Here is a 24,872-nt window from a genome sequence, read left to right as displayed (position 1 = left end):
ATGTTGTCTCTCTCCCTTCCCCCTGCATACAGATCTCCATGATTTTACCTGTGCATGTGCCTGCAGCCCTGACTGAGCTGTTTCCTTTTCCCAGGGCCATCTGGTGTCCCAGTGTCCCATCTGGATGCACCGTGCACTATGGTTCACATCAATGTGTTGAAAAAGTTCATGTGTGTTCTTGTGGTGGTCCTGGTAGCACTGACAGTTTGCCTGTGGAGAGAAACGAGAAGAAACTACTATGATCCTTTGAAGACCAGGAATGATGATTTGCAGGGGCACAGGAGTTTGGAGAAGTGGAACACTGTTAAATCACAAGGCCTTTTCCATGAAGCAGCCAGTGAACTGGGGCAGGTATCCAAAACGTGGCTTGGTACCCAAAACAAAGTAAAGGGCAGCACCTCTGAGACAGATGAAAAGTCCAAGAAAGCAGTCTTTGGAAAGGTATGGGATAAGGACAGTTCATCCAGAAATCTCATACCCAGGCTGCAGAAGGTCAGGAAAAACTACCTGGCCATGAACAAGTACAATGTGACTTACAACGGGAAGAGGAATGCTAAGCTCAGCCCAGAGCAGTTGCTGTGCCAGCTGCGGGACAGAGTCAATGTGACCATGATCCAGAGGTCGGATGGTCCTTTTGGTACCTCTGAGTGGCAGCAATACCTGCCAGGGAAAAGCCTCAGTGAAGCAGTGGGACACCTGGGTTGCTGTGCTGTTGTGTCCTCAGCAGGGTCTCTGAAATCATCTCGCCTGGGACAAGAAATAGGTTGGTATCTTTCAGTTTGCATAAAGTCAAATATCATTGTTCATAACTTGGGCTTAGTAGAAGCAACCTGCTGTCATGCTCTTACTGACAAATCTCTTGTGATCAAAAGGTGTTTAAAACAAGTGGAAATGTTAAACTTCTAAAGTCAGTAAATATTTTAGCCTAGATGGAGATAGGAGTAATAGGTAGCTCTATTATAGCAAGTCCTTTTGATTTTCATGATCCTTTTGGCATCAGTGGAGGCTCGCATGAATATTGGATACCAGAGAGCATTCTTAGTTCCTCAGGTGTTTGTTTCTTGAGAGGGCTTGGCGTGGGTTGTGTAATGCTTATTGCACAGTCAGAAAAACATTCATACAGGAAGACATTTTCAGAGAAGAAATTAAAGAAAATGGTAAAGGGGAAAAAACCCTTCTGGACATAGCCCTGAGCAGTCTGTGTTGAGCTGAAGGCTGTGGACAGACAATCTTCAGAGGTCCCTTCCAGCCTCAGTGATTCTGTAATTCTTGCTCAAAACTTTCCAAAAGTGCTACTGCCTCTTTCTGAGCCATAAGGCAGCTGGCTGCATTTGAGTGGGCCAGAAGACCATCAAAAGACTTTACAGGGATTTATCTCTTTGTCCAAAGTTTGGTGATGCTTTGCAATCTCATCTGACCATATTTACCTGATGTTAATGCATTAATTATTAATTGCCCATGCTTTGGTCTTTTACTGTGAATTATAAAGAAGTATGTTTTGATGCCAAAGTGTTTTGTGTCTTTACAAAAGCAGCATGCTGGGGAGACCAACTCTTCAGTCTTCAACTCAGGATTTTGTACCAGGCAGAAAATTCTTCAGAGCCTGCAGCTCCCTCAGCTTGCTTCCTTGGCATTTGGAGTTCAGTTAAGGTTCATACTATACTGAACTGTAGCTTCACTGAAGGAGAAGTTTTAAAGTCTGGGAGTTTTCTCTCAAGTGGAATTTTTTTGCAGGCTTTGGTGTATTCATAAGTTGTCTGTTAGATCAGTTTCCTTTGGCCTGCACTAAGCTGCAAATAGCCTTCATCTTCTGAAACAGGTAGATGGATAGATTTTAATGCATCTTTCATGAACAACTTTGGCAAAGCCTTCAGAATCACAGTCCCTTGTGGGATAGCATGTTGAGTTCTGGTACTTGCTCAGAAGTTCTCCCCCCGAACTCCTATGTATCCACAGGCAGATAAGCAGGAGCTAGAGTGAGGCTGAGCAGTTGGAAGTGTGTTAAAATGCTATGAAATATGTAGTGAAGAGCAGCATTGCCTCCTGGTACAAATTGCAGGTGGAGTTGGTTGATGTAATTGATTCTGTCTCTTGGGAGTGTTTGAAGTGAGATGGGTCAAGACTTGGGAAAGCAGTTCTTCCTTTTCCTTCAAGTACCTGTCTCAGGTTGTTTGGGTGCCTCTTGGAGTTCAGAGCTAAAGGTTTGCACAGAAGTGACCTTCTGTTGAACAGCCTCCCCAGCTCAGCTGGCTTATGCCCAGGGCTGTGTTAGGCTCCAGCATTACTGCCAGCGCTTGTTCCTCTGGAAGGAGCCCTCACAGGAGTGGGAGGTGATGTTCTGGAGTGTTGGAATGCAGTCCCCGCACCTCTGCATTGGGTATGGGAGCAGCCAAGTAGAATGGGCTGTGCTTTGGCACAGATGTCAGACAGGCAAAGCCCTTTCATTGTTCCCACAGCCCCTCTCTGAGCCCTCCCCACGCTGAGGCACTGGTTTGTTCCAGATCACAAGGAATGGATGCTGGGGAGGTCGCTGTGTAGTGTGCCTGTGGCAAATGCCATTAACCCCTGCTGGTGTCCCTGCCCTGTGTTTCTTGTGCCTGGGTCACAAACTTTCACCCTTCTGCTCAAGCAGTTAACTCTGCTGGTGCTTCTGCAGTTTGACACTTGCAGCCTTGAGCTAGGCAGGGAGAGTATTAAGGATTCAGCAGCATTCAGTGTATTTCTGTACTGTTTTTCCTATTTCTTCTATGCAGGAAATGTTGTGGTGGTGTTGGAGGAAGTTGTCGCAAAGTTACTAAATCTTACAAGGTTAAAATGAAGTATTTGTGTAAATGAGCATAATGGATTGCTGAGTTGTTACTCCATGAAATATTTGTTCTATGTAATCATGTTAAGATATCAAATGATCAATTAGGTAAAGTAAGGGAGTCTGGCAGAGCAGCACAGGGTTATAAATAACCACCTTTTACTGGGCTCTTGGTATTACTGAGGGTTATAAATTGCCACTGAAAAATCTGGTGTGAGAGATACCGAGTATAGCACAACCACCTGGAAGCAGAGCCAGCTACTCAGCCTGAGCAGTCACTAAACACCCTTTTAATGTGCAAACTTGGGGCATCTGAATGCTGGGTGTCTGGCTGAAGTTACGTATGGGAAATCATAACCCTGTATTGCGTTAGTGCAAGGCAGGATGTGGAGCCAAGGGTCTGCGGTGCAAACCACAGAGCGCTTCTCAGCGTGCAGATGCTATTTTCAGAAACATCACCTTTCTTGGTTTTGGATGGTGTTTTGGAAGGGCTCTTAAGAAGCTGCACTTGTCCAGGAGAATAAAACTGAAAAATCAGTCTTTGCTGCCAGGGATTACTGATCCTCCAGCATTGCTTGTTAGAACACTCCCGTTTTCAAGAAATTATCTCAAAAAGACCCAGTTCTGGAGCAGGTGGGTCCTTCTGCCCTGGAACTTGGCAAGTCCCACAGACCCTCCTGCAGGTGGTGTGTGCTTCTCTAACTCAGCCCCTCTGATCACAGGGAACGTTTCTTACCCAAATGTAACCACAAGGCAGGGAGGAGCCAGGGTGACAAGCACAACCTCCCTGCGTGTCACAGCAGCAGCCTGACTCCACGAGGTCACAGTGGCCTGGCTGGCTGTGCCAAGGCAGAGGAGGGTGCTGGAGGAGTGCTGTGCTATCTTAAGAGATGATGCCAGCAGAGGAGAATGCAGTGAATCCCAAGGCATGCAAGAAGCTGTGTCTGTTGAAGGCACAGCAGTGGGTTTATTTCTGTGGGAGGCATGTTGGCAGGCTGAGGTTAGCTTGACTTTCCCTTGTGGTTGGTGTGCTGGTTTTTGGAGCTGGTCAGCCTCCAGGCTGGAATAGAGGATGCTGGCTTGCTACTACTTCTTAGTTTCTTAGATTGCAGCCAGCCACATCATAAATTAATTGTCTATTGGTCTATCTCCTGGTAAGGTGTTTGGAAGGAAGAAGAGGAAGGAGCAAAGGCTAGGGTTGTCCTCTCAACCTGGCAGTTTTAGAGAATAGATTTTTAAAAGTGTATTGATCATGAAGTTTGAGCCATACCTTCCTCCAAAGAGTCTGACTTGCTACTTCTAGATGTTTGATTGAAAGGCAGGGACTAGACAGATTGTATTAGAAGTGCAGGTGAGTAGTGTCACTTCTTTGTGGTATCACTCTAACCCAGTTGTTGGCTCACAGGTTTTCCCTCTGTTTGGCTTTCAGACAGCCACGACGCCGTCTTGCGCTTCAATGGGGCTCCTGTCAGGGGCTTTCAGGATGATGTGGGGCAAAAGACAACAATTCGTCTTGTGAATTCCCAGGTAGGTCTGAGGAGTGTGCACCAAGTAGGCCAAGCATGGCAGAGCTGTGTAGCTGCACTGTCTGGGAGCTGGGAAAAACAGGGCTTTTTATCTGATTTCTCCTCTCCTTAGCACATGGCTGTAGGATGGGAATGTCTCTCCTTGGAATGGGGACAGTTGGTAAATCTGAGGTGACTTCAGTGACACTGGCATGCGCTTGCAAACTTGCAGTAGCCTGCTTGTGATTTACAGCAGCCACAAAGTAACCTGGGTTTTTCTGTGCTCAAAGGCTCTGTGTAGGCAGGGGAAGGCCAGCCCCATGCTGCTGCTGTGCCTTTGGAGTGAGAGGCAGGAACAGCTCAGCCAGGTCAGCAAGGAGAGGTGTGCCAAGGGATGACTTGTGCCTGCCCCAGAGATGGATATGAAGAATGTTTACGTGGCTTTTAGCAAAAGAACAGTGTTTCTTTACTGCCCAGCAATGCTGCAGACTCTGTAGGTAACACATTAACCAGGGCTGCTACATGGCTGGAGACACTCAACAAAACACCCACTTCATGTAGCCTGTGCACAGCCAGGAGAGGATCGGCCCTGGTGGGTCCAGGACCTCATTGCAGAGCGTGGCAAAAAGTGCCTTTAATGCAAGGCCTTGCTCACAGAGTTAAATCTTCCCTGCCTCTGAGAGTTCCGTGTAGGTATCAAGGTGTCCCTTTGCTGATTCCTTTTGGCCAAACTCTCCAGGGTTAGAACCATGTGCATTAGCAGAGTCAGTCTACCACTGTCCAGCAATAGAGTGAGACCCTTGCTCTTGTAGGCACATCTCAGAGTATTTGCACCTTTCCTCCTGTTACCCATCATGGTTGTCCCTTCTGGAGGGAGAAATGGTCAAGTGTAGACAAGCAGACAAAAGGGGAAATCACAGCAGAATGTGCTGGTAAGAGAATGGAGGAGGACTGAACAGGCCAGGAGTCATTTGGTTAAAAGACCTGGTGCAGCACTGCAGCACTGAATACAAGCATCTCCTCACCTCATAAGAGGAGGAGGAGGTTGTAGGCACATGAAGGCTAAGGAACTGAGTGAAGGAGAGATGAGTGGCTGAAGTGTAGCTTTTGTAAGCCTGAACCAAAAAGGCAGTTTATTTTCCTTACGCTGAAGCTAAGATTTGTAGGCCTGGAGTTTTCTCACTTGGCCCTGTGTGAGGAGTGCATGCATGCTGCTGTGTAACAAGGTTTAAAGTTTCACAAAACAGCAACAGGAGCTTGACCATCCTCCTCAAAGGCAAGAAGACACAGAACTAATGTGTAACCAGTTTGCCTCCTTAATTTTGTGTGTGTTTTTAAAGGATATTCTTGCTTCTTATGTGAGTGCTGTTGCTACCTCTTTCAGCTCTTGGGTCACTCTTCACTTGCTGCTGTGCTCTTTGCTGTTGCTTGCTGCATCTTGTTCCATGCATTAAGCCCCCAGTCAGAAGGGTGACAGTTTGTCCTTTCTGAACCAGTCTGGTTTGAGCAGACAGACCTGGCTGCTGCCTTCTGTGCCCTGTTTGACATTTTTCCTTTTTTTTTTAATCTTTCCTGTCTCTGTGTATTTTTCTGATGTCAGATAGGTGTTATCACTTAAGCAAACTTTCTCTGGAGGATGTGCTCATGGCCAAGCTTACAGTGATATGAAGAGAAAATATGTGCATGACCTGTGTGCTATGAGTGTTATCTGCTCAGGGAGGAGGGTAACTGTGTGGTTGTACAGTTGTGATGTGGATTCTCCTACTTTGGACCAAGTGGAGTTACAGCCATGTCATTATAGTGCTTCTGTTCTCCATGCAGAGCAGCCTGCAGTCATGGGTGGTGTTCCTTCTGAGTGGAGACAGCAGCTTAGGAAACTTCAGTTACAGGGAGAGCAATATTGCTGCAGTTTTTAGAGGCTAAAGGTGACTCAAAAGGCAGCATTGATCTGTCTGCTGACCAGGAAAAATGATGCTTTCCATGTGTGTAGTGCAGGAGTTTCTCATCTGGGGTTTCTAAAGTGAGCAGCTCTGACTGCACTCTGTTTGCTTCAGAGACCATTGGATTGGAAGCCTGGTTTTCTTACATGTTTTTATTTGCACTTTGAATGGTTCAGTGCTGTTCTAGTCTTGGTGACATCAGTTAAACCTTCTTGTTAGTGGGGTGGCCTGATCACATTCTCCTTTTAGCTTGCTGCAGGTGCTGTGCCTTATCTTGCCTTGCCCAGAGCTCTTAAAGGCATCAGCTACTGGACAAGCTGTAACTTGTTCTTGTTCTGGGCTGGCTTTTCTTATGTTATAACTGAGAAAAGGAATAGGTTTGGGGCTTGGCTGCTTTTATTTTGGCTCTTACTGCTGATCAATCCTCAGTCCACTGCCAAAGTGAAAGAAATAGGATCTCCTGAATCTGATCTGTCAAAGCTGGTCTGTATTGAGTAATATCCCTTTGGCACAAATGGCCAGTGGCCCTAAGTTTCTTGATAATTATTTTAAGATACTTTTCTGTAATCTGCTGGCCAGAATCTAGAACATACATGGGGTGGATGGTTTTAACTGTAGAGTGGAGTATCTTGTACATCTGTGTGCATAGAGAAAGATTAATGGATTGGTACTGACAGGAAGGCAAGAAATTTGGGACCTCCAGATCTGAGGATATGCTTGTAGACCCACAAGCTTGGTAATTTTTCTAAATAAAGAATTTATTTAACACTGCCTCATTTATTTTCTCAGGCCTTGAGTGGTTCATCACTACTGTTGATTTTTTAATGGCATGTTTTCCTGCAGTCTGACACAAGGGATTGATTTGCCTTGGGAAAGCAGAGTACCTCATTCCTCCCAGCCCTTGTTTCCAGTTCTCCTGGGCTGGCTTCTTGCTGTCACAGAGAACACTCTCTGCTTTGGCTGCCTTTGCTGTTATTGGCACTGACAGTCTGCAGGGAGGAAGAGAAAGGAGATAGCACATCAGTGGAATGGAGGAAGGCTGTGATGGGAAAGGAGAGCATGTTTAGATTGCAGGACGTTGACTGCTGCTAGCAGGAAAGAAGGAAATCATTGTGATATGGCCAATAAATGTACTAAGAGGATAGGGACGGTATTAACAAGATACTGTTACACAGTGAACTGGCTAAAGAAGAAATCAGAAAACCAATAGATCACTTAACTAATTAGGATCAAAAATCTGGGCAAGACAAGTCAGTCATGTAGTAATTTAAAAGAATTTTACTACTTAGAGTCAGTCTCTATTAAACAACAAACGGACACTGAGGGTAAATGGGGTGCCAGATTCCTTCAGCAGACAGGTTAGGTGACTGATAGCTAGCAGGCAGTGCCAAGAGCCAGCTCAGTGTGTGGGAGGACACAGCAAGCAGTGGCTGTGGAGGTGCTCCCCTCCTGGCTTCTTGTCCCTTTGCTTCTGTGCCTGTCACAGCTCTCTGGGGGTTTGTGTGCTTCTGCCAGCTCACATGGCTATGGAGACAATGCCATGAAAATAAAGTGCACGTGCTCCTTGCCATATCCCTGCCCCTTTGCGGTGCTCCATCCCACTCGTGCCCAGCTGAGGGGATGGCTGGTGCCAGCTGCTGTGCCCCTCTTTGCCCCTGGTGTCCACAGGCTGCAGGCAGATAGACCTGCAGCACTGCACGCTCCAGCTGTCAGTGACCCAGATATTTTAGCTGCTGCAAGGAAATGAAACCAGGCAGTGCATGTGGTCAAGGCCAAGGCCTAATCCCATAGAGTTAAGAACAGATGTGAGGAAACTTTTTGATTTTGGAATAATTCCCATCTGTGCTGGCTGCAGCATCCTTGTACTCTGATTATTGGGACAGCCAAGCAGGTAGACGGCTTCTGAGGAAGCCAGGATGCTCAAGGACTAATTGGCTAGCTCATAATTAGATCTGTGGAGAAAATCAGGACAAATGGACACTGATTTTTATGAATATGATTTATGATTACAATGTTTACGACTTGTGCCTGTACAGGTTATGGCTTTGGGTGGGTGGGGAGGAACAGGAGATTAATTTGATTAGGATTGTTTTCTTTCTGCTGCAAACCTGGGTTACCCTTGGGTGTCCCGAGCAGTGGTGGTTATGTCCAGAGTATAGATAGAACTCTGTTGGAAGCTTTCCTTCTCATTGCTTCTCTCAGGAGATTCCAACCTCCCCTGCCTGAGCCATCCTTTCCCTGCTCTACAGAGGCAAGGGGCTTTGGCATGAGGCAGGATTGGCTGGGGATGCTGTAGTCTCTCTTCTCTTGCACTGATGGTCTCAGCAGCTGAGCACTGGCTGCCAGAGTTCCTGTTGCTGAAGAGAAACCTGCAGGCCTTTTTTGGGGGGTTAAATGGAAGTTCTTGATAAAGCCAAGAGTGTATTTGCATTAGGCTCTGCTGGGACTGTCCTGGTGACCGCTGGCAGCAGCTGCTGTTCCTCCTGCTTCTGGTGTTGTAGTGATGGGATCCTCACACAGGCTGGGTCACTCTGCACCTCCTGCCCTTAGTGTGTTATTGGAGATGGATGGAAAACCTTGAAGAGCATTATGGCAGCTGCTCTTGTGACTCTCCACCGAGTCCTTTGCTGCTAGGCAGGACTGGCTTGGGTGTTGGAAGGGCATTGCAGGGGCTGTGTCCTTGCTGCACACAGCAGGCCATGCTCAGTAACCAGCAGTGGGGTGGCTCTGGTCGTTTTCAGGTGTGTTTTATTGCTTGGCTGCCTGCTCATTCTGATAGTGTACTGCATATCATTGTATCTGTTGTTTTCCCAGCTTGTAACTGTTGAAGAGCAGCAGTTCCTGAGGGAACCATTATATAACACTGGAATCTTAATTGTCTGGGATCCAGCACCATATCATGCAGAAATTCATGAGGTAAGGCTGAGTTTTTTGTAAATAAAATAAGATTCACATGCTTTGAAGTGCTTCTGTTAAACCACTTCCTCCTAATGTGGACAATCACTCATTCCAAGGCCTTTCTTGTTTGCCTTTTTGTTTTATGGATGTATCTGTGTGTACTTCTGTGAGTATCCCATCCATGAGTGCTCCTAAGAAAACTCTTGCCTGCTTCTGAACCCTGTGAAGGGCCTCAGACCAAGGATGATGGGTCACCACATTTACTTTCCTGTGGGCTGATGGCACAGAGAGGAGGTCACTGCTGGCTGCATCAGTTGTCTCATTATAGGATGATTTCCTCTCTCTGACAGTTAATCTAAGACTTGCTGATGGTTGATGCTTGGATATTTCAAGCAGCAGTCAGCCATGGGATATACTTGATGCATTTTGAATGGATTGGGAAACCCTCTGAAGGTCTGTGTCAGCTTTCACCTGTGGGTGTGCAATCCCTCTAGCAATTAACTTTTGATTTTGAGTACAACAAAGTGTTTTTTGATATGTGATGAGCTCTGGAGGCTCATAGTGAAAGCAGGTAGGAGTGAATAGTCCATTCTTTACTTTTATTTTAAATTCTGGTTGTAACTGAGAGGTCTTTGCCTTCCTTTCTTTGGACTGCATTTCCTATTTTCTCACTGATATTTATTTCTGTGCCAGGTCCCACGGCTCCAGGAGGCATAAGGGGCTATGGGCAGCATGTTTAAGAGTCAGTAAAACCAGGATGGGCTATTTATAACACAGGGGAAAAAAGTATCAAAGTGACTTTAGGAAAAATGTAAACAATTCCTAGCTTTTACTGAAAGGGGAAATTTAAGGATGCAAATCAGCTCAGCCTGGTTCAGGAAGCTGAGCTGGGAACACTTGCCTGCAGAATATTCTGCTTGGTATTGCAATGTGGAGAATGATCTGGGTCCGGAACATTTAAGGCAGAGTTCTCAACATTGTCTGCTGTTGGGGAGTGCAAAATGAAATTACAAAATAGCATTACCATTCAATGGTCCTTCATTTAGATTTGGGGTTTTCCTGCTCTGTTGACTGAGTCAGCTCAGCACAGCGACCCAAGGGGACAGTGAGTGAGGGTGTATATCCCCAGCAGCAGCAGGTTCACTCATCCTTGTTTCCTGTTGGTTACAGTAGAGTGGGCCAGAAATAAAGAATCTGATCTCCTGTTTCTGTTTTGCAGTGGTACAGAAAACCAGATTACAACTTTTTTGAAAGCTATAAGGCGTATCGTAGAGCACATCCAGAGCAGCCCTTCTACATCCTGAATCCCAAAATGCAGTGGCAACTCTGGGATATTCTGCAGGAGAATTCCCTGGAGCATATTCAGCCTAATCCACCATCATCAGGAATGCTTGGTAAGATAATTGCCCTCTAAACTTCTGGTTCAGTTTGCAGGCAGGAACTCTCCAAGATGCCTTTTGTCAAAGACAGCTACAAATTGATGGTGCTTATCACAGTTGTTTTTACAGTGTTTGTCCGTGCCAAAATTTAAGCTTCCTGTCTTCAGAGCAGCAGCTCAGTTGTATTAAAGTAAGTGGTTTGCAGCACCCTCTGAAACAGCAGTCACAAACATGGCCCAGGGCCAGGTGGAAATAGTAGAGCAGACTGCAACACTGGGACGGTCTCTAGGATTTGTAGCTTCTAGTGCCAGAGCACTTCCCACAGGGTGCAAGAGGAAGGATGTGTCTCCTGCAGGCTCAGATCTGGTCAGGCAAATAAATCTGATTACTGTAAATGAATCCTAAGGGTGTGCCTGTTTCTTTTCCATATATTATTTACATATAAATATGTGTGTGTTTTCAGCAACTTACTGGGGTTCTGTGGAAGGTCAGACTGAATAGTTGCCCTGAAAAGGTGATATGCTCTCCTCAGCAAAGGAACTCCTTTTTACATTCTGTTGTTGCAGAGGTTTTCCTGCTTAGTGGCGAGCAGCTCTCATAACCAGCTGACGGAAAAGGAGTGAACCTCTGGGGAAGCTGCCATGTATTTAAAATCACAGCATAGATGCAGAGTCTTGTTTGCCATGGACAGTTCAACTGCTGTGCTTCCACCCTTTGTCTGCTTCCAGCTCTGCTCCATCATTGCTGGGGCAGAGGAACTTTCTGTCTCTGTGTAAACAGTTGCTTCATGTTTTTGCCAGGCCCAGCACCTATTAAATCATTGCATCATTGCTTGGATATGTGTAGAGCAGCTGTGTAACAGCACAGTCAATGACTTCAGCAGCAGAATTGTTAACTGGAATGACAAGCTTGAAGACACATGTCAAGCAGCAGTTCCTCCAGGGCTTAACTTTGGGCCAAGTCCCCTTGCTTTTTGCTTTGTAAAACAAATCACCTTGCCAAATTCAAGGGCACAGATGAGTTCCAGTTTCCATCTCTGTGTTCCCTGGAAGGCCTGAGTGTGATCAAAATTTTTCATTTGAAAAGGTGGATGAAAACATGTTTAAAATATACTTTAGGTTCTTTTAATGTCTTACAGTTCCTCATGGTCCCTGATGTCTCAGATACTGCTTGAACTTTCTATAATGTTGCACGGTGATTCAATTTTTCTGGTGCATTCTTGCTATTTCTTGCACTTAGAAGAAAAGTAGCTGGTAACTGTGGGTTCCATCTGATCTGGCTGTGCCCAGCAGTGCCTGGTGTGATGTCCTCGGGTGAGAAGACACAGGAGGGCAGCACTGCTCTGCTCCGGGGAGCCTGAAGAGCAGAGGCTGCTCAGTGTCCCTGGGCATCTCCCAGAACAGGCCCTCCCATGTTCCCTGCACTCATGAGAGCAGCTGGGACAAATGTGAAGGTCTCATCTCTGCTTATCCAGGCAGGTTTGAGATGGGCTGTTCAGGTCAGCTAATTGCAGTGCATGCTCAGCAGACACCCAAGTTTCCATGAAGGTCACAGATAATGGTGGTACTCTTAAAAATTGTCCTTTTGGCATGGCTGTCCATGTAAACAACGTGCTGAAATCACGTTGATCATACACTTGGCAGGGGAGGGCTTCAGAAAAGAGCCCTGCCTGGCCAGACGTGTTCTCTGAACATCAACAACAGAAAGCCTTCCCCTTGGAGCTGCCTGCTCCTCTGGCATGTCCATTCTCTGGTGTGACTGGGGTGTGTGCTCTCTGTCCCCAGGCATCGTGCTGATGATGACGCTGTGTGACCAGGTGGACGTGTACGAGTTCCTGCCCTCCAAGCGGCAGACAGACATCTGCCACTATTACCAGAAGTTCCACGACCACGCCTGCACCATGGGAGCTTACCACCCCCTCCTGTTTGAGAAGAACTTGGTGAAGCACATGAACCAGGGCACGGATGAGGACATCTACACTCACGGCAAAGTCACCCTGCCTGGCTTCCGAAAAGTGCATTGCTGACCGATTGGTTTTACTGTGTTTCGTTTTCCTTGACTTTCAAAGCACTTTTTAAATCAGGGTTGTCAGATTTGTTAGGTCTAAGCACTGGTGTGTTTTGACAGCTCTTCCTTGTAGCAAGGCTTGCTCTTAGGACTTTGTTGACCAACTCTGAGCTGTAAGGCTCACTGGGTACAGCCACTGACCTGCATGAGTCACTGCAATAAATGGACTCCCAGTGGAGCCAGGCTCTTGCAGCACACGGATACCTCTGGTTTCATCTCAGCCGATGACTGGGTAGGGGAGGCACAGGAGAGGCTTTCTAAGCAGAGATTGCACAAGTCAGGATCATACAATGAACATAGTTCGGTTTGCTTCGAAGGGGTTGTGACTGCCAAAAACCTGGGCCATTGGGAAACATAAAAAGTCGTTTAAAATTTGTTCCCATAGTCAGAGGCTCTTCAGAGTAAGGATGATTTCTGGAAATGCTGTCAAGCTGTGTAATGATAAGTGAAAATTCTAGTCCAAAATATTTGATTTTATAAAGAGTTTGTGAACTTCCTTCCAAATTGTAAGACTTCTGAAACCACTCAGGTGACATTTTTGGCAAAGGAAAAGGAAAGCAATTCATATTTCAGTGAATCTTGCAAGACTTTTAAATCTTCTTACTTTTTTTTAATAATTTAAAATAAATTTTAGTAATCATTTACTTCTCCAGTACAGTGCTGGGCTTGGTACAGAAGAACCCTTATTATCAGAAAGGTTTTGGGAAGCTGCTCCAAGGCACAAATTGGAGAACACACTGGAAGTCGGTGCCTTTTTCCATCTCTCTGCTGCTCTACCTTTGCAATTGTTGATTTACTTGCTGTACCCATTAACACAAACACCACAGAGCTGCTGCTAGTTGAGTTCCAGCCCTCTGCAAGCCAACAGAGGGGATCTCTCAACTGCTGTGTGCTTTTGTGCATAGGTGGGGAGCAGGTTTGCTACTTCCATGCTTCAGGAGTGGTGGGGAGGGAGAGCGTGCTCTGCTTCTCATTCTGAAACACAGGCAGAGCTGAGAAGGGCAGCTTCTTCTGCTCCAGGGGCTCTGTGCCAGCAAGGTGGAGGGTGTAATCTCAGTGTCTTAGTGAGAATACCTTCCCTGTCTTCTGTACTTGTGTCTTTCATCAGGTCTGTTAAGAAGGCTTTCTCCTGTTTTGAATAAATCCTGTGAAGTCGTTGGCCTGATTTTGGTGAATGGTAAATGTCTTGTCCCATTGCCCTGGGGACTTGTGCCAGCCTTGTGCCACTGCGGGCACAGCTGCTCCCTGCTGGTTCAGGGAGCCCTCAGCTCGTGCCCTGCTGCTCCTGCAGCTCGGGGCTGCCTTTCTGTACACCCCTCTCTTGGTTTGGATTGGATCTGTCAGTGTTCACAAACTACATACATCTAAAAAGGTCCAGGTCTTTGCACCACTGCTCAGGAGCACCACTTTCCACTAGGACAGGAGTGCAAGGAAGGCAGCTTGGAAAGCATTCCTTTCAACTGCCAGGGGAGGAGGGAGCTTACAGAGGAAAAGCCATGAGGAGTTGCTTGGGAGAGCCACAGTAATCCTCTTCCCACCTCCACTCTTGGGTTTTTACAGCCCTACCTCTCTGTTCCTTGGATCAAGGAGGTATCTCCCACAGCAATTTGCCTTCTTACTATGTGTTTAGTTGAGATTCAAATAGCTTCTGACTTTTTTTTTCTAGGCTGTTTCATCTGTTAATTCTCACAGCATTATTTTGCACCAGCTCCCCCACTGTGGAGACCAGCCCAGCCACTGTCCCTGCCCTGGGCTGTGTAATGGATGGATGGAGCACAGTCTGCCTGCTGCTCACCTGGAGGGTGAGCTCCCTGCTCCCCTGCAGGGCTCCTACAAAGAGACAAAATGTCAAACATTCTGACATCTCTCAGAACCCTCGGTTACTTAGGGGTGATGGTGTTGCACTGAGCATGAAATTTCAAATGTTATGCTAACAGTTTTAGCTACATCCAACATGTGATTATGTTACAATCTAAACAGAGTTTTACAGGAATTATGACAGAGCTTAAAATAAGCCAGTGGTAACCCTCTTGTTTTTCCTTTTTTTCTCTGCCTAGATCAAAATCTAGTATAAAGTACAAGTGATGACAAATCTGGTATTTAGAAGAGCCAGGTGTAAGTTAGTGGGCAGAAATAGCTGGATTGCAGCAAAGGTCTTGTTCTCCTGCAATCTTCACCACTTCCAGAGTGAACAGCTTTCTGTCAATGTAGAAAGGAGGAAAGGGGCAACACTGCCCTTTCTAGTTAACCACTGAAGGACTAAGTACTGGGAAGGATGCTCTGTAATTACATGGGAAAGCTGGAAAATTTCCAGCTGGGACCTGTTTTTACCCCTCTTTGGCTCTGCATTTTTAGAGAGCCATAGACATGGGTGGGAAGAGATTATCTGGCCAGACCAGAGGCCAGAGAAGGTGAGTGCCACTGTCAGCAGTTCATGGCTGGACAAGGAAGTATTTGGGTGATGTAGAAGGAATGACAGTATGTTACTGGCAGGGGAGAACTGGACTTTGTTGTCATTAAAGATTTTTCATTGGCTGGTCTGACAAAGCTGCCTGTGGGTTTTTGTGGTTTGCTTTCACTAAAAAAAAGGGGAGAAAAGTCCCAGAAATTCAAACTGTATGCACCTGAGTCAACATGCCCATCTTGGATGCCCTAAGAAGAATGGAGTGGGTGAGTGGGAACTCAATCTGACCAGTAAATCAACCATGATGATTAAAGAGATATGTAGTGGCTGAAAAGAAACACGAGCTGTCCCAGCCTTTGTTGCTGTGCATGCAGGCAGCAGAAGGTGTGGGCACAGGCAGGATGGCTCATCCTCCTCTGCTCTGGGAAGTCTGACGCTCTTGCCCAGAGCTGTGGGTGTTTGATTTCACTTGTGCATTGGACCGAGGTGGCAGGCAAACTGCAGCACTCCCATCAAGGCACAGTATGGAAGCATCAGGCTTCATTTTGGAGCACATGATTAGTGTGCATGGCTATCTGTACCTTAGTTCCTATCTCTGTGCATTGATAGGAGAGGTGAAAGTAGGAGTTTGTGGGGTTACCTGGTTCAGCATGGCATCACCTGCAGCTCCTGAGCTCCCTGGGAAATGCTGGGAGCAAGCTGAGACCCAGCTGGCTTTGTGCCTCACTCCTGAAGGAGCTAAGGATCCTTTTTCAAGACAGAACTTGAAAGGAAAAGGATGTGCTTATTTCTAGCTTGGTTTTGGAAGTGCAGATGAAGGTGGAATTGTGTCTCTCTCAGCTCTAAGCAAACTGCTGCTTCTCTTTTGGACCTAAACTCAGTGAGCTGCTTTACAGCCTCGTCTTGTAAAAGGTCTGGAAAATGCCTCAGTGCACGGGAACACTGGAGGGGAATCTGATGTCTAATGCTCAGATCCTGTCATGCACAACTCCTGTGCTATTTTGGCAGCGTGTGCAAGGCTTCTTTCAGGGGATTGTTCTAGAGTGTTGCTGCCATAGCACCCTCACAGTGTCTCCACTGAGAGGGGAAGGAACCCTTCCAGGGCTTCCTTGGCACCTCTCATCTTCCACCCAACTCCTGTGAAATACTTCCCTCTTTAGTCCTTCAGCAGGTGGCTCCTGCTGCTCCTTATCCTCCAGGACATCAGCTCCTCTGCAGGGCTTTGTGTCTCCAAGTGTTGCAAGGGTTTGCATCTATGTGTTCATTTGGTTACAGTCAGCTTGTAGCTTCACCTTGTGATAAAGGGAGCCCTTAATATAAGTTGCATCTTTTGACAGCCAGGAGGATGTGAAGCTTACTGCTCTACACTAACTTGTGTTCAGCGTTCAATGAAGAAGACTGATTTAGGGAGAAAATTTAAGCAATGAGTATTTGGAAAAATAAAAAACTCCTCAGGTCGAGGTATATTTTAGGAAGGTACATGGATGTTTGCAAAAGCAGAATGGAAGATGAGCAGAGAAAATCAGGCATGAGAGATGGTTTGGAAAAGTGTTTGTTTAGTGCAATTTGTGCAATAATTCTCTTAAAGCTAGAGAAGGGCAGGAGCAGAGGGAGTGGACTGAAAGTGGTTTGGCATGAGTGACTTCTGGCAGACGTTGGGTCATCTGGAGCAGAAACAGACACTTCCCAAACCCCAGTGAGCTTGGCTTGCTGTTCCCGTCCAGGTCTGAGCGTGCTGCTGGTTTTGGATGTCATTGTGCATGGAAAGCCGTGCCTATGGGAACAAAACCAACTTGGAATGTCTTTATTTCCCTTCCTGCAAATACCTTGCAGTGTTTTTCCTGCAAATACCTTGCAGTGTTTTTCCCGCCTGGCCCTGGCATCCTTTACAAAAACAACAGCGAGGTGCTCCCATGGGCCAGCACTTGTTCTAACCTGTGGCAAACAACAGGCTCCTTGTAACAAGGGGATTAAATCAGCCAAACTTTGCTAATCCTGCTCCAGGACAGCTCTGCTGTGTATCTCCTGTTCCAGCCTCTAGTAGCTCACACGGAGCCCTCCATGTGTGCTTACCTTGTACCACTCTGGTGATGCTGAAATGCCCTGGGCCTTTTCAGGTCTATAAACCTCTGTAGCACTCGTTTCATTTCCCAAAATAAATAAAAATCACTAATATGTGTGAAAGTAGGCTGTATTTCATTAAAAGCCAGTTTCAGGTATATCCAGCAGCATAAAAATAGGAAAACGGAATGCATGTGTATAGTTTATATATTACAAAATCACTGTTATTTATGGTGCCTGAAGTGTTACATAAACACTAATTTTAACAAGTACATGGAGGGGGAGCTTCCTTGGTTTTCTCCTGCTCAGCTGAGTGTTCCACACCCATTGAGAAATGGCAAATAGCTGCATTACCATGTAAAATACATCTAAAAAACAGAAGCTGATCGTTTGCTGGGATAAGACACAGAAGTATCCTCCCACCAAGGAAGCTATAAATCATTGTCATGAATTGAGAATCTGTCTTCCCTCTCAGCTGCCTGTTTTTTCTTGGCTATCTTCACAGACATTATCCTACTTGATTCTTGGTTTACCAAAGTTACATTAAAGGCACACGTTTCTTAAGTAAGTAAGTGGGAGGGGTGTTTGCACTGGAATTTAGGAAAAAGGCTGAGCAAATGGTTAAGGCTGGACCTCCAGTGCCTGGGACAAAGTGCAGAGCAGTTTTTTGCTAGGGGAACAGAGTTTTATAGGGAATTTATAGGGAATTTCTGTCTTGTCCCAGGTGCCAATTTAAGGCTGTTTGTATGGGATGTGTGAACCAGGACTGAAGCCAAAGAATTTAAGGGAAACAGCAAAGAAAAATTGTTTCGTTAAGAACTGAAATGCTCAAAGCAGTTTTGACAAGAAGCAGCTTAATCTTGTTGAGCTGTCATGGCAGCTAATTTGAGTCTGACCAGGCTAATTGTGACCCATAGGTTAGACAAACTCTTCTCTTATTTTTAAAAAGTTATAATTTGCATAAATAAGATATGCAATATCTTATTTGTTTTTCTTTCCTGCTTCCAGTTCTAGACCTTGTTTGTGTAGGGAGGTTGGTGAGTGAGTGGGCTAATGAGATGCAGATTTGGCTTTGGCACAAGGTAATTGTGTGGGTGAGGTGTGTATCCTGGCAGCAGCCTGAGCTCCCTGTGTCCAGCTGGGTTCTGGAGGTGCCACATGTGTGCAGTGCTGTAAATGCCCCATGTCAAAACCACTGCAGCCCTGCTCAGTTGGCTTTGAGAGCTGAGCCTGAGAGAGCCTGAGCTGTCTGTGAGCTCACCTCACAGCTGAGCTATTGCCTCTGAGCTTCTCTGCTGATCTCATGGGGAGGTCTGAGGTGTCCCTGTGCCCCTCAGTGCCTCCTGCTCTGGGTCATTCTACCCCCCGATGGAGGTGACACAGCTGGAGCTGGCAGTGGCTGCTCTGCATCCCACAGTCTGACTGCCCTGCTGGGGAGGGGTATGTTTTCATAAACTGGGCCCACACAGTCATTGCTGGAGGGACTTTTCACTGCTGGGACACTGGGGTGGGCTGGGGGTGCTCTGGGCAAACCTTCACTGCAGCAGTGCCAGCCTCTGTGCTTCTCACTAGTATGGAACTCGAGAACTTCCCTGGCTGGCAGAGCACTAAAACCATCTCTTCCCTGGCTGTGTCCTACAAGGAAGGAAGGAGGTCTCTCCAGATCCCAGTTCTTGACATGTGTAAAGCAAACAAGGGCAGAATAAGGGAGTGTGAGTGGGTCTGGGGTATGTGGGGACACCTGGGCTGGAAGCTGGGCTTGGGTGAGGCTGTGCTGCTCCAGGTTTCATGGAGAGATTTCATCCAGCTCTGCATGCCTGTCCCTCCTGATGCCTTCCTGCCTGTAGACACCCAAACCTGAGAGCCCTGAAGGAATTCTGACTTACTCCAGTTTTACTTTACACTTTTAGTTAATAAAGACATATAATGATGGTGCGTTGTCATATGTGACAGAGAATGGAAAAAAATAGCAAATTAGTAGCCCCAGTGGTATGTGTGAACAAGGAAGTGGTGTGTCAAGAAATCAGCTATTTTTACCACTGTTTGCCATAAAATGAACAGTGCAGGAAATAATTTTAAGCTCAGTTAATTTTCAGTTCTCTTGAATCACTATTAATATTAAAACAAAGCTTGTGTTTCCCCCTGCTCCCCCTGTTTCTGTCCAACCCTGTCACGCCAGGTGTGGCAATGGCTCCTGCTGCCTGGAGGAGCTGTGGCCCCCCACTGCACCTTCCCCTGCCCCAGAAAGTCTCCAAGGGCTGGAAAGGGACCTGATGGCTGCGGGTTTCTCTCTTACGAAACCTCTGTGCTTCTCCTTTCTGCAAGCCGTGTGTGTACCTGTGGTCTAATCCCATCCCTGTTCCCCATCCATCCATTCCTGGGAGCAGATGGTTTCTGTAGAGCTGTGCTTGACATTTCCATAGCCTCAGCATTACATGGATGCTTTTATTCACTAATCTGCCAGTGTAAGCAGTAAAGCATCTTTGGAAAAGCTGATACACAGATTAAAAGCAGCTGAGCTATCCCATCACCTGAAGTCATGCTTTGTTTTTCTACAAAGTGAAATTTGTCAGCAGGCTTAAATTCCCTCTGTGCCCAGCTGTCACTGTGTGTGTGGGGAGGGATTCTTACAGGGGAGCTGTTTGGAGGAAGAAAATAAACACAGAAAAGTTCAGCCTTGTGTTTTGCTGAAGCTGGGAGTGTAAGGCTGCAAGAAGCACATTGAAGGTGAGGAGAAGGATGCAGCCATAAAGGAATTTTACAGTACTGAGGAGGAGATACCAGTATTGTACCAAGTGTGTGTGGGAGCTGAGCACCATGCTGCTCTCAGCACAAGGACACTCGAAGGGCAGATTTTTTGCATCTCTGGTACAAACCACGAGGAGGTGGATACAGCTGTTTTTGTGCCAAGTGTTTCGTTACAAAATCCCTGGACTGCAAAGCTTAGCTTAATCCCTCCAAACTCCCCAAAGCCCTTGGGAACACCTGGGTATCTTGCTTGAGGTTTTCAGTTGTGATGAAGTTGCACTTCAAAGCTCTTCCATGGATCAGCGAATGCCAAAACCACTTTATATTTTCCTTTCAAGCAGGGCTGAGCCTCCAGTGACTGCTCAGTGCAAGCCCGAGAATTGCAGTGCTTATGAAAACATGTAGAGTTGGTGGCATCTGTCTGACCTGGTCAAGTTAAAAATTTGCTCTCTGTTTATTTGCTAATGTACCTTTTGCTTTGATTCATAAAGATAGCGATCTGGCAGAACTGAGTGTAGTATTTCCAGGAACACAGCTCTTAGAAACAGCTCTTCCTTTCAAGCCAGAAGGTGATTATTCTACCAAGAGCAGCACTTGACACTTGTTCATGGTTAAACAATAACAAAAACTTAGTAATCATCAGGGAAAGTAACCAGGAAATGGCATGTTGAGTGAGAATGGGAAAAGCTGTGCAATCAGTTTCGGGAAATTCTATTTAATAAACAAAACTTACCAGCAACATATCTAATGGGCAAAGTACCTGATGGGCACCTTCCCACTTGGCAGTCAGGAGTGTCCTGAGTCAATGTGATTTTGCTGTTATTAATATTTTAAGCTCCTTTACTGAAGCCAATTCACAGGCACCCATAAGAAATCCTGCAATGCCCCAACAACTTTGCATTTGCAAACGTGAATAGGTCCTTGCCTGGTGCAGATCTGGAGCATCTCCCAGGGGCTGGCTGGGTGAGGAGCCAGAACTGGTGAGGAGCCTGCAGGGAGGGCTTTGTGCTGCAGTGCTGGGCTCCTTCTCACTTGGCCACAGCTCTGCTGGTCGTGGGATTTGAGCTCTTCCTGCACTCTTGGAGCACCCAGCTTTTACACCGAGCTTTTACACATCTGGGGAAGATGTGTGTGTGTACACATCAGGGGAGGAAGCACAGAACTGCAGAGTAGAGCAGGGGTGTTGGAGCAAGAATGGCAGTGAGAGGCATTCCTGGCTTTTCCACTTTTCAGTTTCCTAACAGTTTTGAGGATGGGGCACAGGTTGAAATTTGGGTAGTGGAGACATTTGCACATGCTTCAAAATGTGAGCAGGTGTAACCAGCAGGGATCTTCACACTTCAGCTGAAGGCTGTGTGTAAATGAAAATTAGTTTCTCTCATTCAACTGCTGTTTAATGAATTTTGCCTGCCTTAATTGAGTTCCCAGGGTCAGTGCTTCCAGTCCATTCAGGTTGTGATAAGTTGGTCAGTGCCTTCACTGCCACTCTTTGGCTGTTTAGTTTTATAGTATTTGAGGTTGTTAAAGCCACTAGTGTAGTCTAAACCCAGATTTGTAATGTCTGCTGCCACAGCTATTCCTGTTGCTCTCTCAGGACTGGTAATCTGATTCTTTCAGCTATCTGGCTGGAAGAAAAGAACTCAGGAAAAAAAAAAAAAGGCCTGAATATATCAAATGGGATAAAATCATAACCTCCTCCCTCCACCTGCAGTAGACACTTCCCACAGTAAAGTACACGCTTAAATTAAAACAGCCTTTAGTACAAGTTATAAAAACTTGCACAATTGCAACTTTCTCATGACAAAGCTAAGGAATTGAGTATTTAAAATGAAGAGTCCCTTGAATTTTTTGAGGAAAAATATCAGGAGCCTCGTAGTTTTCTCACATGAAGCAATTTATTGTCACCTCAGAAGAGCAATTGTCCATGTTTGGGGGTTCCTGTTCAAATTCTGAAGTGCTCCTGTCCCTCCATACCTTGAGGTACGTGGAGTCAGCCCAGGGGAGGGACTGCACTGGTGGGTGAGCTGGGGAAAAGCAACCCCTGATGGATTCTTCCCTGGTCTCCTGGGGACTTGCAGAGGAGAAGGGAAATAGCTGGGAATGTGGCAGTGGTTCCAGCTGCCAGCAGGCTCTCAGGGCAGGAGAGCTCCCTCCTCCATGGGAGATTCTCTGCTGTACAGGGTCAAGACACATGTCACTGTTTTCAATAAACTGGGAATAAATTTATACCCTTCTATCTCAACCATTTAAGTATGTGCATGTGGCTTTCCCCCTCTTGCACCTTTTTTTCTAATTATAATTTTCTGACCTACTTCCTGGAAACCAGAGTTATTAATATTTATCCCCCCAGGACTGAATGCCTCTGTTCAGCTGTGAGTCAACCTTCCAATTACAAATTAATTTATCCACTATTGTTCTTTGCTGGGAGGAGCAGCAATGAGCAATGCAGCAGTCTTAGACTGAAATTTGCTGAAGGGAAGAAGTGACATGTCTGAGGTGTGTCTCTGGGGCTCAGCTTCCTGAGAGGTGCATTGGAACAGGCTGAATGTTTGGGAAGGCAACGGGGGGAGTGTGATGAGTGATTAACTCCAAGGAGTTTTACAGTGTGCAAGGGGGAACAGCCCCCAGTGCAGGGGAGCTCCCCAGGGCTTCTCCCCCTCCCCTGCTCTACCTGACTCTCGGGGCACCAGCTTTTAAACTAGCCTTGCCTTTCTTCCTGCTGCACTGTTCAGGACAGGATGTGGATTGCTGAAGGCATCTCAGTGCTCCAATTTGCAGACCAACAGCAACTTGCAAAAGAAGGGTTTTTTGAACTGTGTAGCTTAAGATCACTCTTCCCTGGTTGTGGAAAAAAATGCAGATACTGGGCTGCTTGTCCTTTAAAAAGAAAAAGCCGTTTAAAGGATTCCTAAAAGATATAGGTGGTGGGAAATTACTAAAAGGCTTTTAGCTGTTTCAGCCACAGTGAAATTAGCAGTGTCTGTAGCCCAGACTTTGGACTGACTGGTGAGAATCCCGGTTGGAATAGAGGGGACTCAGAGGCAGTCATCCTGAGGAAGCCTGCAGGGAAATTTCTGCCTGAAATGTGGGAAATGGCATTTGCTTTGGGATATCTGCCAAGGCAGAGAACTGTCATGGCCAGTAAGTCAGGATCTGGAGGGCATCAGCACGAGAACCTGCTGTGCATTTGGGTCATCAGGGAAAAGGCAGAAGCTAAAATCCCCTTGGGGTGACCTGAACTGCATCCAGGGCATCCCCTTGCAAGGCTGCACATCACCCAAAGGCAGAACCGACCCCTGAGCTGGGGAGCTGCTCATTAAAAGCCCTTTGGGAGGCTGCAGTGTCACCTGCCTGGGTCTGATTCTGTAAATAGACCTCTCCCTTGACAGATGGAGCAGGTCAGAACCCTGAGTTGGGGGTTTTGGGTTCCTGCCTCGGGTTGCACCCACTCGAGAGCAGCACAGCCTGGCCAAGCACATCCATTTCTGTAACCCCCTCCCTTGCCTGCTCACTTCCAGCAGGTCTGGATGGATTTCCCCTGTCCCCCTTGCCTTAATTATTTTATTCTTATCTGAAAGCAAATTCAGAGAAGTGCAACTAAAACAAACATGTCCTCTCTTTTCTTGGAAACACAGATCCCTCTTTGTTAAACATGCCTATGACCTCCCAGGTTAATTGAGCAACTTTCCAGTGCAGTGTGGGGCGATCCTCTCCTCTGGTTTGGGGTCAGATGGAAAATTCAGGAGGGGGAGGCATTTCCTGCTGAGGGGCCTTGGAAATGTGCAGTGATGAGCATGGGGCAGCTGTGTGAAACAAGTGCCCCCCTCCATGAGCAGGGAATTATTGATGTCACTGAGCTGGATCCTGACACTTCAAATCAGACCAAATCAGGAGCCAGGGCTCCTGGTTCCATCAGCAGTTTCAGACTCAGCTGAAGATGTTTTAGCATTGGAAAGCCTGTCTGATTAATCTCATTCTCATTGATTTACCACTGTGTCATTGTCTGGTTTTCAATGCAAAGTGGTGGGGGCTTTTAGGCAAATCACATTAAAAACCTCAACATGGAGAATTAAGACTGAATGAAACTCTTTCTGTTGCTAATCAATCTTCCCTTATTCCATAATGATATTTTTATCCTATCATCATCATTTTGGCTTGAAGGGAACATTTTTGTTATTTACCATATTTATAAGTGGTTGGAACCCTGGTTGCTGAGAATTTCAGACTTTCTATGTTGACAGACACTGACCCCCAAGAGAACACTGCATTGACCTGTGGCCGTGGAGAAGGATTCCAAAATGGAATGACAAAACTGGGATTGTGGGTGTGGGGTTTGAATAGAAGTGTGTGATGGTGGAAAACTTAGAGTTTAAGGGTTTAGAATACAGTAATAGATATAAAGCAAAATAGAGGTTTTAGGGCAGAGGCTGCTCCTTCTTCTTTACTTGTGGAGTCATCTTTTCTTTTCCTCCCCCTTATTTGTATCTTAGTTGTAAGATCTAGCTTCACCTTTCAAGATGAAAACTGTGACTGATGTTGGGGTTTGGAGGTGGAAAACCCTGCAGTGCCTGGAGGGAGCACACTGGATCTGAGGGGTCACCTGGTCCTTGGCACATCCTGTCCCCAGCTGGGCTGGGCATGGTGTGCTGGGGATGGTGGTGCCCTGGCAGGGTCTGCTGGGACAGAGCCCTGGGGGGACAGAGCCCTGCTGGGGGACAGAGCCCTGGGGGGACAGAGCCCTGCTGGGGGACAGAGCCCTGGGGGGACAGAGCCCTGCTGGGGGGACAGAGCCCTGCTGGGGGAAGGGCTCTCTGTGGAGTGCACGTACAGGGGTCACCCTCAGGCTTCCACGTGAAGAACTTTTGTTATTTCTGCTGAGATACTTGAGATTTCAGTGATTTTCATGCTAATTTTAAACTTGTAAGATGTTTCTCATGGGCTGTTTATAGACTGGTTGCCTCTTTAAAGGCCCAGAGGGACTTTTTCTGTAGAGCAAGCCTGAGAACTTCACTCAGGGAGACCAGCCAGGAACCCAAGTCTCATTTATTATCCTCAGAGGCACAG

The 24,872-nt window shown here is 46.5% G+C and overlaps 1 protein-coding gene across 7 annotated transcripts in view; it reads left to right on the top strand.

Annotated features, from left to right (window-relative positions):
- The window catches only part of ST6GAL1 (ST6 beta-galactoside alpha-2,6-sialyltransferase 1), a 43,071-nt gene extending 29,311 nt beyond the window's left edge, over positions 1-13,760 (top strand). For 6 of the 7 annotated variants that reach the window (XM_030279853.4, XM_030279850.4, XM_030279852.4 and 3 more), the window contains 5 exons: positions 95-763; positions 4,236-4,333; positions 9,066-9,167; positions 10,369-10,543; positions 12,313-13,760. In XM_030279853.4, the coding sequence (XP_030135713.2) occupies positions 139-763; positions 4,236-4,333; positions 9,066-9,167; positions 10,369-10,543; positions 12,313-12,554 (1,242 nt within the window). In that variant the 5' untranslated portion in view covers positions 95-138 and the 3' untranslated portion in view covers positions 12,555-13,760. 7 annotated transcript variants of the gene reach the window in all.
- Positions 13,761-24,872: the final 11,112 nt, after the last annotated feature.

This window comes from Taeniopygia guttata, chromosome 9 (assembly GCF_048771995.1).
Source record: "Taeniopygia guttata chromosome 9, bTaeGut7.mat, whole genome shotgun sequence".
Taxonomy (NCBI): domain Eukaryota; kingdom Metazoa; phylum Chordata; class Aves; order Passeriformes; family Estrildidae; genus Taeniopygia; species Taeniopygia guttata.
Note: the sequence above shows the minus strand (reverse complement) of the source record. Positions and strands in the feature narration are given on the sequence as shown.